At 41.2% G+C, this 15,243-nt stretch overlaps 2 protein-coding genes across 5 annotated transcripts in view; both read left to right on the plus strand.

The window, feature by feature from the left end:
• Positions 1 to 834: 834 nt before the first annotated feature.
• LOC129854763 (diencephalon/mesencephalon homeobox protein 1-like) lies at positions 835 to 3,520 on the plus strand. The gene is made up of 4 exons (XM_055921915.1): positions 835 to 1,044; positions 1,391 to 1,545; positions 2,117 to 2,292; positions 2,497 to 3,520. Exons 2-4 carry the CDS (start codon positions 1,398 to 1,400, stop codon positions 2,953 to 2,955), a joined length of 783 nt encoding a protein of 260 aa, XP_055777890.1. The 5' UTR covers positions 835 to 1,044; positions 1,391 to 1,397; the 3' UTR covers positions 2,956 to 3,520.
• A 5,192-nt stretch (positions 3,521 to 8,712) lies between these two features.
• Positions 8,713 to 15,243, plus strand: part of LOC129855226 (casein kinase I-like) — a 38,992-nt gene continuing 32,461 nt past the window's right edge. For 2 of the 4 annotated variants that reach the window (XM_055922643.1, XM_055922644.1), the window contains exons 1-2: positions 8,713 to 8,899; positions 11,904 to 12,686. In XM_055922643.1, coding sequence (XP_055778618.1) covers positions 12,468 to 12,686 — 219 coding nt within the window. In that variant the 5' untranslated portion in view covers positions 8,713 to 8,899; positions 11,904 to 12,467. The remainder of the gene's footprint in view (positions 8,900 to 11,903; positions 12,687 to 15,243) is intronic. The other 2 variants (XM_055922646.1, XM_055922647.1) reach the window with 1 other exon arrangement.

Genomic DNA, 15,243 nt, shown 5'->3' on the forward strand with positions numbered 1-15,243 from the left:
AGGAGAAATACATTTTGTTAGATGGACTGTGATATCCATACTAGTAATTGGGTTTTCATATTTTCATTCCACAAGATACAGATTTCATTGCACCATTAGTAACATTTGGATATCATATTTCTATTCCGATACACATTTAATTCCAACGTACTACTTTACATGACAATATATTGTACACACCACTGGCTTAGAGCATGATTTAGTCATGGACACTGAAGTTCTGAACGTTTCTCTGTGTGTGCAGTGCAGCAGTCTACTTTCACAAAGTGTAATGTCATGTTTACTACATTTGTGAAAAAAAGTTGAGTTTAATTCAAGTGTTACTGAAAAACACACTCCACCTAAGCTATTTGAAATTAGGAAAAAACATTTGCATGTTGTGTTTTATCATTATTTTCCTTATTTTGGTGGGATAATAGTTCTCTTTGAGGAGATCTTGAATCTGGCTCAGTTGAACCTTAGGAAATTGGTCTCAATGGCCAATGTCCAAATTGTATTTCACAGGCTGACAGTTTATGGGCAAAATTTGTACCCTGTTAGCAAAACAAACTGCAAAGAAAACCCCGTCCAAGTGGAGATTGACAAAGCAGGGAGTTTAGGAGAAAGGAGGCTGAGAACAGGGAACAATCAACGGGCTGTTATTTTAATCTGGCCTGCCACTGAGATTAGCACACCACATTGTTTTAATTGTTTTAACAGGAGGGAATGAAACGCTCGTTTATTGAGGAGGGATCCTTTGCGTAAATCTCCCCAAATTCAATAGTTAAAAAAATTGGAGCCCTTGGACCCCCTCTTTTCCCTTATCCCACCTAATCCAGGGTAATACCTTTCTTTCTATTGGCTAATGGTTGATGGGGAGCTGGAGTAAACGGTTCTTTAAATAGTCGTGGGTGAGAATGGTCTTCAGATAATTAGATCCATGCCATGACAAAGGGTAGCGGCGTACAATGATAAGGCCTGCATTTCAAACTATTGGACTGTATAGGTGGACTTCTAAAAGCTCACGAGAATAGGTTCATTTCTGCTGTTTTGTGTGCTTCTCAGGTAAAAGAAAAAATACTGCAGATGTTATACTTTTTTGTCTGATCTTTGTTTTGAAATGTGTTTTCTGGATGTTGGTAGCCTACTGAAGTAAAGTGGCAATGGTTTATGCGTAAAGAATAATAACTTTCAATTACTTTTAATGATCAAGAAAGTTGCGTATGTTTACCATTTGTTCTGTTTTTATTTAAGTGAGTTTAGACTGTAGCCTAAATCCAAATTGCACAGTGCAAGCGTTCTACATAAATTGTACAGTACGCTATAGGCTATATACTTTTTTCCCATTGAATGCCTAGTTAGTATGGTGTAAGGCCCATATAACTTAAACAGTTTTACCCTATCGACTTAGGTCCGCTATGAATGCCTTAAATTTCTGCGGGGGATCCGACAGCGTCAACGGAGTCTTTTTCGACCTACACCACCTGATGGCAGACCAGTACCCGGTTTATCCATCAGCCAATCCCTCCTCGGTTCACACGTTCTCTGCTGCTGAAAGACTTGCAGGTATTTAGAGTAGACTGTCATTTACTGTAATTTATGACTGTGTCTGTAATCGATGCATGCAATCAAACAAATGCAGGTGGCAAAAGTGTTCTAGTTATAATTTTATGGCTCCCGACTAGCGCAGCGGTCTAAGGCACTGCAGCTCAGTGCTAGAGGCGTCACTACAGACACCCTGGTTCAAATCCAGGCTGTATCACAACCGGCTGTTGTGATACAGTGCGCAGCCCTATGGGAGTCCCATAGGGCTGCGCACAATTGGCCCAGCGTCGTCGAGGGTTTGGCCAGTGTAGGCCGTCATTGTAAATAAGAATGTGTTCTTGACTGACTTGCCTAGTTAAATATACGTTGTATTTAAAAAATCTAAACATTTAAAATTAAATAATTTCAATCCATTCAAAAACATTGCAGCTGAACTGGTATTCTATTGTCAAAAGACCTGTTTCCCACCTGAAAAAGTTGTTGAAATTGATAATTGTCATGCTGGTATTTTCAGTGTAGCCTGATATCTCACATGCCCTCCGACTGTTTCACCACCTCTAATCTTGTTGTGGCTTGTCTTCTGTCCCCACAGAGTTGATACTGGAGGCCCGTTATGGGAATCAGCAGAAGCAGCGTCTGAGCCGCACAGCCTTCACTGTGTCTCAGTTACAGGCTCTAGAGAAAGCCTTCCAGCAGACCCAGTACCCTGATGTAGGTATGAGAGAGAGACTGGCTGTCTGCATCAATCTGCCTGAGGCTCGCATTCAGGTCAGTAAAGGTCGCTCTTCAAAGAGGACCAGCCTGTGTGCATGCTTTCATTCATAATATTTATTTGAACTGCTGCTTTTAGTAACTTTATTCTTGTGATATATATAACAGCTGTGGTGCTATTACCTTTTTAAACTTGTGATCAATATTACTGTTATAAACACGTCAACCCTTCACAAATAACAAAATAATATGCTCCTCCAGGTGTGGTTTAAGAACAGAAGAGCAAAGTTCCGTAAGGGACAGAGATGCTCCCCTCTTCCCAGAGAGCAAAGCCTGGAGGAACCATATCAAACCAAGGCAGGAGGGAAAGAGAGGAGTACCAAGGATTCAAAAACACAAAGTGAAATAGCTCCTCTATGGGAAGTCAATGATGCTCCTACCAATTCTTGTCCTGGAGACTCCATTGTATCTCAGAACCACTCAAGATTACATTCTCCTCCCGTTTTTCCCTTTGTGGGTGGAGAGCGGTACCACCTTCCACATCATCAGGCTTTAGGGATGCTGTCAGCTGGCCTACATTTCACCCCCACATTCTGGCCCATTCTACAGCAACACAGCCCGACTATAGGAGTTGCCCCACTGGTTGGTAAAAACTGCAGCCTTTCCCTTCAGACTTCCTGTCCCAGTAAAGCTGTACCGATCCCCAACCTGGGTCTATAAATGCACTACCAACAACAACAACTTCTCTTCAGTGTGTGTTGGCAAAAAGGGACTCAAAGGAGAAAATTGTACACTGCTGCACTGGTATCAACATGGACACAGATAAACTACTGATTTTATACTTTGACTCAGTACAACTTTGTGAGTACAATGAGCCTTTGCTAATTGTCCTGGTAGAGTGCATCTGACAAGTGAATATGTCTGTAGATAAGTTTGATTAAGAAACATTCAAAGGGGCTAGTATGTTGTGTTGTTGTGAGCATTCGGGATTGCAACCTGGAGTGGATTGGTACATGCTTCATTTGCATAAAGATGTTACTTTGAGTTTTTACTCACTTATCACAAGCACTTAGAAGAATAGAGAATTGTGATGTGGTTTGGGACACTTTTCTTTTCACTTTTCAAATCGAATATCCATTTGCTCAAGACAATTTTCTGTAATGTCTCACAGTAGGAATCTTTATTCCTATCCTATGTTCATTTTATGGTTATACACAACAAAACCGTAATTCAACTGTATGTAAATTAAACAAAAAAAATTGTGAATAAAATTATTTTGAATGTCTTTTTAGTTTACATTTGTTTATTCTGCAAATAGGCAGAATAATGCTGAAATAGCAGTGTTGCTTCCGTTCCTCTCCACGCCCCTACCTGGGCTCGAACCAGGGACCCTCTGCACACATCAACAACTGCCTCCCATGAAGCATTGTTACCCATCGCTCCACAAAAACCACAGCCCTTACAGAGCAAGACAAACAACTACTTCAGTGACGTCAACGATTGAAACCCTATTAGCTCGCACCCTGCTAACTAGCTATCCATTTCACACCGGTCACACTAAGACGCATATATACACCGCTCAAAAAAATAAAGGGAACACTTAAACAACACAATGTAACTCCAAGTCAATCACACTTTTGTGAAATCAAACTGTCCACTTAGGAAGCAACACTGATTGACAATAAATTTCACATGCTGTTGTGCAAATGGAATAGACAACAGGTGGAAATTATAGGCAATTAGCAAGACACCCCCAATAAAGGAGTGGTAGGTACCGAGATGAGATCCTCAGACCCCTTGTGAGACCATATGCTGGTGCGGTTGGCCCTGGGTTCCTCCTAATGCAAGACAATGCTAGACCTCATGTGGCTGGAGTGTGTCAGCAGTTCCTGCAAGAGGAAGGCATTGATGCTATGGACTGGCCCGCCCGTTCCCCAGACCTGAAACCAATTGAGCACATCTGGGACATCATGTCTCGCTCCATCCACCAACGCCACGTTGCACCACAGACTGTCCAGGAGTTGGCGGATGCTTTAGTCCAGGTCTCGGAGGAGATCCCTCAGGAGACCATCCACCACCTCATCAGGAGCATGCCCAGGCGTTGTAGGGAGGTCATACAGGCACGTGGAGGCCACACACACTACTGAGCCTCATTTTGACTTGTTTTAAGGACATTACATCAAAGTTGGATCAGCCTGTAGTGTGGTTTTCCACTTTAATTTCGAGTGTGACTCCAAATCCAGACCTCCATGGGTTGATACATTTTATTTCCATTGATAATTTTTGTGTGATTTTGTTGTCAGCACATTCAACTATGTAAAGAAAAAAGTATTTAATAAGAATATTTCATTCATTCAGATCTAGGATGTGTTATTTTAGTGTTCCCTTTATTTTTTTGAGCAGTGTATATAAAAAAGTTTCAACGACATAGCTCAGGCAGCAGGATCTATTAATATGCAGATGATCCAGTTTTATACTCTGCTGGCCGCTCCCCGGATTTTGTGTTAAACTCTCTACAACAAAGCTTTCTTAGTGTCCAACAAGTTCTCTGCCTTAACCTTGTTCTGAACACCTCCAAAACAAAGGTAATGTGGTTTGATAAGAAGAATGCCCCTCTCCCCACAGGTGTGATTACTACCTTTGAGGGTTTAGAGCTTCAGGTAGTCACCTCATACAAGTACTTGGGAGGGTGGCTAGACGGTACACTGTCCTTCTCTCAGCACATATCAAAGCTGCAGGCGAAGGTTAAATCTAGACTTGGTTTCCTCTATTGTAATCGTTCGTCTTTCACCCCAGCTGCCAAACTAACCCTGATTCAGATGACCATCCTACCCATGCTAGATTACGGGGACTTAATTTATAGAACGGCAGGTAAGGGTGCTCTTGAGCGGCTAGATGTTCTTTACCATTCGAGCATCAGATTTGCCACCAATGCTCCTTATAGGACACATCACTGCACTCTATATTCCTCTGTAAACGGGTCATCTCTGTATACCCGTCGCAAGAGCCACTGGTTGATGCTTATTTATAAAACCCTCTTAGGCCTCACTCCCACCTATCTGAGATATCTACTGCAGCCCTCATCCTCCACATACAACACCCGTTCTGCCAGTCACATTCTGTTAAAGGTCCCCAAAGCACACACATCCGTGGGTAGCTCCTCTTTTCAGTTCGCTGCAGCTAGCGACTGGAAAGAGCTGCAACAAACACTCAAACTGGACAGTTTTATCTCCATCTCTTCATACAAAGACTCAATCATGAACACTCTTACTGACACTTGTGGCTGTTTCGTGTGATGTATTGTTGTCTCTACCTTCTTGCCCTTTGTGATGTTGTCTGTGCCCAATAATGTTTGTACCATGTTTTGTGCTGCTACAGTGTTGGTGTGCTGCCATGTTTTTGTTGCTACCACGTTGTTATGTTGTGTTGCTACCATGCTGTGTTGTCATGTGTTGGTGCCTTGCTATGTTGTTGTCTTAGGTCTCTCTTTATGTACTGTTATGGTGTCTCTCTTGTCGTGATGTGTGTTTTGTCCTATATTTATAGATTCCTTTGGTAGGCCGTCATTGTAAATAAGAATTTGTTCTTACCTGAGTGGCCTAGTTGAAAAAGGTTGATTTTTTTTTTTTTGCATCTGCACTGTTCTTCAAATACATGTGTTTTTGTAAAATTGTTGTGCATATAGTTGTATGATTTGTTTAACTTTGCAATGTTCGGTTTTTGTTTGGCATACATTTGAACCTGTTACACCTGTGGGAATTGGCCTATATCAGGGGTGTCAAACTCATTCCACGGAGGGCCGAGTGTCTGCGGGTTTTCGTTCCTCCCTTGTACTTGATTGATGAATTAACATCACTAATTAGTTAGGAACTCCCCACACCTGGTTGTCTAGGGCTTTATTGAAAGGAAAAACCAAAAACCTGCAGACACAAGGCCCTCCGTGGAATGAGTTTGACACCCCTGACATACAGCAATGCCATGCACCTCACACAAACTTACTACCTTGACAATAAACATGGAGAACTTTGACAAAAAGACTATCAGAACAAGTTCATGAATAAAATTGATCTTTATGATACCTCATGTAGGGATTTCTAAGACACAAAATGAATTTGAACTCCTGGAAAGAGATTGGGGAGGTAATGGAGACATAGATTCGGTAAAGAGGTAATTGGAATGCAGACCATGGGGGATGGAATGACACTGGATTGGTGCACATTCAACAAATCTGATCTAACAAAGTGGATATTTGTAAAATCCGTCATGATTGATGATTTGTAACAGGCCCACAACGTGGTTACTAAAACCCGATTAGGATATACAGTTGAAGTCAGAAGTTCGCATACACCTTAGCCAAATACATTTAAACTTAGTTTTTCACAATTCCTGACATTTAATCCTAGTAAAAATTCCCTGTTGTAGGTCAGTTAGGATTACCACTTTATTTCAGAATGTTAAATGTCAGAATAATAGTAGATATAAATTGTTCTATCAGCTTGTATTTATTTCATTACAATCCCAGTGGGTCAGACGTTTACATACACTCAATTAGTTTTTGGTAGCGTTGCCTTTAAATTGTTTAACTTGTTTAACGTTTCAGGTAGGCTTCCACAAGCTTCCCACAATAAGTTGGGTGAATTTTGGCCCATTCCTCCTGACAAAGCTGGTGTAATTGAGTCAGGTTTGTAGGCCTCCTTGCTCGCACATGCTTTTTCAGTTCTGCCCACACATTTTCTATAGGGTTGAGGTCGGGTCTTTGTGATGGCCACTCCAATACCTTGACTTTGTTGTCCTTAAGTCATTTTGCTTGGGGTCATTGTCCATTTGGAAGACCCATTTGCGACCAAGTTTTAACTTCCTGACTGATGTCTTGAGATGTTGCTTCAACATATCCACATACTTTTCTTTCCTCATGATGCAGTCTATTTTGTGAAGTGCACCAGTCCCTCCTGCAGCAAAGCTCCCCCACAACATGATGCTGCCACCCCTGTGCTTCACGGTTGGGATGTTGTTCTTCGGCTTGCAAGCCTCCCCGTTTACTCCAAACATAACGATGGTCGTTATGGCCAAACAGTTCTATTTTTGTTTCATCGGACCAGAGGACATTTCTTTGTCCCCATGTGCAGTTGCAAACCGTTGTCTGGCTTTTTGAAGGCGGTTTTGGAGCAGTGGCTTCTTCCTTGCTGAGCGGCCTTTCAGGTTATGTCAATATATGACTCTTTTTACTGTGAATATAGATACTTTTGTACCGGTTTCCTCCAGCATCTTCACAAGTTCATTTGCTGTTGTTCTGGGATTGATTTGCACTTTTCGCACCAAAGTACGTTCATCTCTGGGAGACAGAACACGTCTCCTTCCTGAGCGGTATGATGGCTGCGTGGTCCCATGGTGTTTATACTTACATACTATTGTTTGTACAGATGAACGTGGTACCTTCAGGTGTTTGGAAATTGCTCCCAATGATGAACCAGACCTGTGGAGGTCTACAATTTTTTTTCTGAGGTTTTGGCTGATTTCTTTAGATTTTTCCTATGACTTCAAGCAAAGAGGCACTGAGTTTGAAGGTAGGCCTTGAAATGCATCCACAGGTACGCCTCCAATTGACTCAAATTATGTCAATTAGCCTATCAGATGCTTCTAAAGCCATGACATAATTTTCTGGAATTTTCCAAGCTGTTTAAAGGCACAGTCAATTTAGTGCATGTAAACTTCTGACCCACTGGAATTGTGATACAATGCATTTTAAGTGAAAAAATCTGTCTGTAAACAATTGTTGGAAAAATGACTGGTGTCATGCACAAAGTAGATGTCCTAACCGACTTGCAAAAACTATAGTTTGTTAACAAGAAATGTGTGGAGTGGTTGAACAACGAGTTTTAATGACTCCAACCTAAGTGTATGTAAACTTCCGACTTCAACTGTATTTGGCTGTTTTTGCTGCATAACATTTCAAAGTTGTCACTTTCAGGTTCAGAAAAAGTGACTGCTAAATTTGAACTCCCACTCGTATAAACTGGTAGCATAGTTAGCATATAGAAATCGATGGTGGCAGTCAGTCGTTTTTAACTGTAATGCAGTTGATTGATCACTATGACATGAACATGAATTGGGGTTGACATCCATACAAAGCATTATACTCAGATATTTACCTGAACATAGTGTGAAATACAAATATAAAAAATAGCTTAAATATAGACACATTTTGCTGTGTGTGGGGGGGGGGGCTACTCAATTTGCCCCACTCTCACCTACTTTTATGTCTAGTGGTAGTGGGTTATATAGAAAGCACCCTCAAGACACCAAAGTTAGACAAATAAATGTTGGTATACGTTACTAAATTACAGACCAGTATTTCACAAAATATCAACATTTGCATCTCCGTTAATTGTACGGCTGGAAACTGAACCAGCATCTACGCACGAATATTTCATGGTAGCTTGATCTGTACGGATTTAGTCATATTCTCCAAGTGAGGTGCGCTAGTTAACCAGCGCTGATGGGAGAGGAAGAAGGTGACGCTGAATTATCGAACGCTTACTTAGTTATCGGCTGGGGAGGCTTAAATCGAGACAACAACATCAAGCCCTAGCTAGCGAGGGGCGAAGATATTACATCTCATAAATACGTGAACATGTTGATGCATCCACTTTGAACATAAAGGCAGGTAAATATGTTCTTTGTTGATACTATACACGTTTAAATAGGGGTGCTTTTTTCCAGAAGGCATTTACCCGTATATTAACTAGCTAACGCTAGCTAGCTAGCTAGCTGCAAATGAATTTCGGTTGTGAAGATTAAGGAGTTGCCCGCTGATATATTTGGGAACTGAATACAAACGCAGTTTTTTTGTGGTGAAATGCACTTTATTTTACGTACGGCTACAAGCCTCGTTTAATGTTATCTAGCTATGTCTGCTAGCGATCTAACTATATTAGAAGGGTGTGTCTTGATTGATATGAAATGAAGGTTATGTAATTAATATTAGATGTTCTGCCCAGTTTTAGCTTGTTCTACACGGCGCCATTAGCTTGCTTAGCTGTACGGGACTGATCGGTGTGTTTTGGGAGCAATCAGTAACGTTAAACGATGGTATTTTCAATTATTACCCGATGAGTATACTAACTACAGTAGCTAACACTTTTCATAGTTTACAAAGTGGTAACCTAGCGTAGAAAGACGACAAACTGTTGATAAGTCACTATCTGAGAGACTGTTGGCCACTTCCCAAATTACCTGCAGTGCTAGCAGCAGCTCAGCTGCGATACTAGTAGCTAGTTTGCAACTATAGCTAGTTGGCAAGTCTGAAACGATTTGATACATTTTCCACGGTTGAAGCGACTCAGGTTTTCACTGTCACGAATTGTTTACGGAGTTGACAAGTTGAAGAAGATTAAAACCACAGATTGGTCATAAGTATTGTCCTCTTCGTACAGGTAGCGGTTTTATAGGTAGCTAGCTGGATGCCTTTCCCACATAACTTGACAGCAGGTGCCGCCCATAGAACCGCTAGCACGAAGAGGACGAGAATGAGCTAAATTAGCGCGCTACAGCAGTAGCTTGATGTGAGGCCTTCTTTAGCCAGTGCCAGTTGTCTTCGTCACAGAAGCTAGCTTTAGTTTGTCACTTTATGTTTACTTGTTAGCTAGCTAACTCATTACAGACGCTATCGTCTAGTTGGTCTATGTCACTGTTATCTAGCCAACGACTCAACTCTCTGGATATAAATTGAGAATAGCAGGTTAGGCCAGTAGCTAGCTAGTTAACAAGCAACATTGCGTAAAAATTCGTCTAGCAAACATGCCCAGCATTCATTGTCTATTTTCCTTGTCAAATGCCTACCAAAAGGGTTCAATGCAATGGTTCAATCACTATGTTGTCATTTGCAGCGATACTATTTTATTTATAGCTAGCTAGTATCTTTAGCTATATTGCTTGAAGGATACCTATATTGTAAATAAAGACAGTTGCTACTCATAACACCACACGTTGTTGGTAACTTGTCAGGTGAAAACTAATGTGACAATATAATATTTGGTAACTGTTTGGTCATAACAGAGTGGTATTTAGTGACTAGTCGTTGTAGTATAATGTTCTGTTTCTGTGGCTTTTCAATTTCTCCAAGTAGATTGGATAGAGACTCATCACCACTGACTCAAATAAAGTTATTTTTACTTTCAGATTGAAATTTGGTTTCCCAAATAAAACTAGCCACACTTGCTACCCCACTCCAAACAAAACTCCCTCTTTTTTTTTAAATTTTCTATGATTACATGACTGAGATGGAAGAAGAATGTATTCTGTTCAGTACTCTCTATTTCATAATTTGTGGTGGTGGATACAACTAAAGGGGCTTCCATTTCATTGATTGACCAGTGTTGTTACTGTAAGTAGACAATGATTGAACACTTGCTTATTGATTCACTCTTTGCACAGGCAAAGAAACACACACATTCAGACATTTAGCCTATTCTACTCGTGTAAGTTAGCCTAGTTTATTCTACAACTACTGTAAGAAGCTTTCTGGGCATTGGGAAAGTTGTTTTACTTTCTTTTTCTTTACATTTAATACTTTTTCATAATTTGAATGATTAACATGGATATTATAGGTAAGCCATGTGGTTTCAGTTGAAGGCATTCAGTTGTACAACTGACTAGCTATCCCCCTTTCCCCCCTCTATTTCAATGCATCTCCTTTACTCTATGATGTGAATCAGGTTCCCAAGCTACATGGATTAGGAGAGGCATTTTGTCAGTCATTGATTAGTTTAAGTGGGTTGCCTGAGGAAAGCATAGCTGCCTGACAATATTGCTGGCATTACCTGCTCTCCACGAGTATCCACAACATCACAGGTCCCAAGGGGAGGAGAGGGAGGAAACCTGAATGAATGCTTTGAACTATTCAAATGCTACCACTGAATACTGATATGATGATGAACTTGTACAAAGCTTAGGTTATGTAGCACACTACAGTTGAATTTGTCCATTCAAAAAGCCCTATGAATCGGTCACGGTTGAGCCTTTACAGCTAATAGGCAAGGACCACATTTTGTCCAAGGCCATGGCCCTATAGTGTGTTTAGATGCAGTTTTTTTCGGGCATTCAAAGATGGTACAACATGGAAAGATGTGGTGTTCTCATCTTAAAACTCCATCTAGTATGTGGTGTTTCCACCCGTATTGATTGTTTTATTGAATTCACTGCATGTGCTACTCTGAAAATGGATCCCATTTCTACTTCAGGCTGGAAATGTATGAAAGATGAGTAGCCTACTAACCTTTATAAGATCTTATCTCAGACGTGTTTGGAGATGTCATGCAGATTTCTCCAGCCTTTCAGGCTTATCATAAAAAAATACATGTAATTGTTAACTGGGGCGGCAGGGTAGCCTAGTGGTTAGAGCGTTGGACTAGTAACCGGAAGGTTGCAAGTTCAAATCCCCGAGCTGACAAGGTACAAATCTGTCGTTCTGCCCCTGAACAGGCAGTTAACCCACTGTTCCTAGGCCGTCATTGAAAATAAGAATTTGTTCTTAACTGACTTGCCTAGTTAAATAAAGGTTAAAAAAAAAATCACTGCAAATGTGTTTTCAAAAGTATTTGCCAAGATGTTCTGTAATGGATTCAGTTACACCTAATGGCTAATTTAGTGTGTGTTTGCATGTCTTTCAGATATCCAACTAAACCGAACAGGACTACTGCAGTACCTCATCATTGTTGACACTGCCTCCACCATTGCCTCTTCTGCCGTGGCACTGGAACATGAAGAATGTCTGCTGTATTACCAAAGACTGACCAGAAGGAAGCAATGAGGGGCTTTGGGGGAAGTTGCCAAGCTGCATTGTGGATCCAGTAGCTGGGATTCAGAGTGCTTGTTGTGTATGAGTGTGTGTTTGTGTGTGCGTGGGTGCATGCTAGCACAACCTGTCCCCTTCAGGAAGGGACATGCTACTCTGATATTGGAGTTGGAGAAGAAAGAAGTCGACCTCCATAAACGAGGAGAAGAAAGAAGAGAAGAGCGTATGCAGTACAACATTGCCAGATATAAATACTGTGTGTTTTGGCTGCAGTTTAACCCAGTGGAAGTGGCTTTTAATACACTGCACATTTCTATAAAACACCTTTCCTCTGTCTTTGTATCACCTCCCTCCCCCCTAAGAGTCCTTGTTGTTTTGGCGCCTCTGTGATTTGCATGGCCGGGGAGTAATCGTGGAGAGGCCAGGGTATCACAAGCTTATGGATTTTGACAAGAAGGTGGGTAAGGGAGAGACAGAGGAAGGGAAAAATATGTCTAAGGCAGCTGGCAGCAGGACTGTCCGGGGTACAGGGACCAACTCTGGGGTTCTTATGGTTGGCCCAAACTTCCGCGTCGGGAAAAAAATCGGCTGTGGCAATTTTGGAGAGCTGCGGCTGGGGAAGAACCTCTACACCAACGAATATGTGGCCATCAAATTGGTAAGGCCAACATGCTTGACTAAACAGCATGGCTGTGATATGTTTCTGTTTGGATGCACTCCTACATTAATCATCCTCACCACTATTCTTTGTAAATTATACTCTAGGTCTATATTTTGACACCCTCTCCCATCTAACATTTCTCTTCACTACAACAACTAGTGCAGTTTGCCATTGGTTTTCTGCTTTGTGACAAATGTTTTAGTATTACTGTAGTTTGGCCAAGGTAACTAAATCCAGTTTCCTAATAGCAGCAGAACACCCCATCCCTGATGACTTGGCGACCTTTTAAGAGACAGGAAACATTTGAGTGCTGACAATGTTTCTTCCCCCAACAGGCAAATATTTACATATCTGTAGCTTGGACCCATGCACAGTTAATGAGTCAACCATGCTCAGTTTGTATTATATTAAAGAGAAGGAAGAAGAATCAACTGCCCAGGTCATGATATACTGTACACGTCATGACCTGGGAAGTTGATTCTTCTTCCTTCTCTTTAATATAATACAAACTGAGCCACTAGATCCCCGTCAGGGAGCTTCCAGAGTTGTTGCACAATATCACTATGAGAACAAGTCAACTACAGTACCATCCATCTCAAGGTGATGTGTACACATACGCACAAACACACAGCAGAGCTCTTGCCTTTTTAGCTCAAAAGTGAAATAGAAACTCAAGAGGTTGCAAGTCAAGATTTTAGTTCTGAAGCACGCAGAGGGTTGGTCTGGGAAACCACATGAAACGGCAAGGCTTGTTTATTTTCAGATTGGTGAAGGGAGGCCCAGACAGAAACTGAGCTTCCTCTGCAACATACTTAAGTTTCTGTTTTCATCCTCCAGTCATGTGTCAGTCCTACACAGAGGATCAGTGTAAGCCTGAATGTCACCATAAACACTGGTATCTGTGTTTTATTGGGGTCATTTGAAGTTGACAATTTGAATTCTCCTGGAAAAAGGCCTTGGTGTAACTCTGCACCCTACGAGAGAAGGTTGTCCTAGATAGTGTCTGAAATCTGCACTCGAGTGTGGGCTTGACGTCACTACCTACACAGCCACACTGGACAATGTATGATTATCTTTACATTGGATCTCCCGGGGAGGTCATGATCTCTGACTAGGCACATTGACGGGTTTGCTAACCTCATTGAAAGCAGAGGTTAGCGCTGAAATTTAATCTCTACTCCTGAAGTCCTCTGTTATGCTGTTTCTCTGTCTGTGAGGCATCCCATCATTTTGGGGGGGGGGGTATTCTGTATAACGTACAGTCATATCCAGCTCTTGTATTATTTCTGTAACATCACTGGATCTTTTGGCCCTGTTGCTCCTGGAGTATATTTTAAATGAACCAAAGAATTTGTTTCAATTGTAGTAGTTACCAGCTCAACTCTCATAGTTAGGGCAATGTTATGGTGCCCGATTTGATCTCATCAGCTAGCAAGCAACCTGGACCTGTTCAGCCAGGCAACACTTAAAGGCCTTTACTGGGCATCTTAATTAACTAGGACTGACACAATTACCATGTAACGGTGTTAGTGACAGTTCTGGATGAAGACCGGCATGAACATTTAATAACCGTACATTTATTTTTATTTTTTCTTCTGTGGAACGAATAGCTAACAGAAGACGGGACGGCCGGGCATTTGTGCAGTTGAATCCATTTCTGCAATTAACATGGACTCTAAACAACAGGATAACTTTATTGCCCCTTGCTAAAACGAGCAAGGTCTTGTAGCAAACAATGAATAGAATGGGCTTGGGACCTTTAAACCCATTTTCTCACATCAGATGGCACGCGGCTGTCTTTACTGATCTGTCTGATAGTACTCATGGTGATAGCTAAAAATGCGTTTGGCTACAATATGCTGTCCTAACATTTAAAAATGTTACCAAGGTAACATCGTCCACTGAACCTCCTTTCATCCTCAAAACATGCGAGTTAAATCTTACCATAAACAATAAAACTGTAATATTGATGTTTTTTTTTCATGAGCAATTCTTCACTACCTAATTCTACATATAGCTAAGTTGTTTTGTGGTGGTAGAATGAGAATCAGTATTTATGAATTTTGAAATGTGCACGAAAAGTAGCTAGTTAGTCTGCCTGCTGGCTGAGCCAATTAATCCATATGAAACGCAAGGCAGGGATGCTAACATCGACAGTTCACACATTCAATGCTGAATACTCCCTCTAACTAGCTAGTGTAGTAAAGTTCTAGCTAATGCACAAATTAGTTTTCATTAGTGATGGGGGGGTCGATAGTTGCATATCGGGATATTATTTGATTATGCATCGTTTTGACTATCGCAATGTTTTTGCGCTAGTTGGCTGTACCTGCACCCAAAACTCCAGTATTTTCCCATCATAGCTTTTTCTCCATCTCCTTTTTAAATAGGGAGCCAATTTGCTTTCAGTACTTTTATTTCCATGACTGATCAAAGCCATGAGAAAACAAGTTATCTCCTGTCCCCCTGCAGCAGACATATGGTGAGCAATATGTTTGGAATAAAGAATCGCAATAAAATCACATGATCGTATCGCCACCAAAGTATTGTGTTA

This window comes from Salvelinus fontinalis, chromosome 5 (assembly GCF_029448725.1).
Source record: "Salvelinus fontinalis isolate EN_2023a chromosome 5, ASM2944872v1, whole genome shotgun sequence".
NCBI lineage: Eukaryota > Metazoa > Chordata > Actinopteri > Salmoniformes > Salmonidae > Salvelinus > Salvelinus fontinalis.

Bases quoted from the DNA above. Each gene is read 5' to 3' on its own strand.
- LOC129854763 (XM_055921915.1), top strand. From the start codon at position 1,398: ATGAATGCCTTAAATTTCTGCGGGGGATCCGACAGCGTCAACGGAGTC. The intron at 1,546-2,116 runs GTATTTAGAGTA...CTGTCCCCACAG, and splicing joins TGCTGCTGAAAGACTTGCAG to AGTTGATACTGGAGGCCCGT. The intron at 2,293-2,496 runs GTCAGTAAAGGT...ATGCTCCTCCAG, and splicing joins TGCCTGAGGCTCGCATTCAG to GTGTGGTTTAAGAACAGAAG.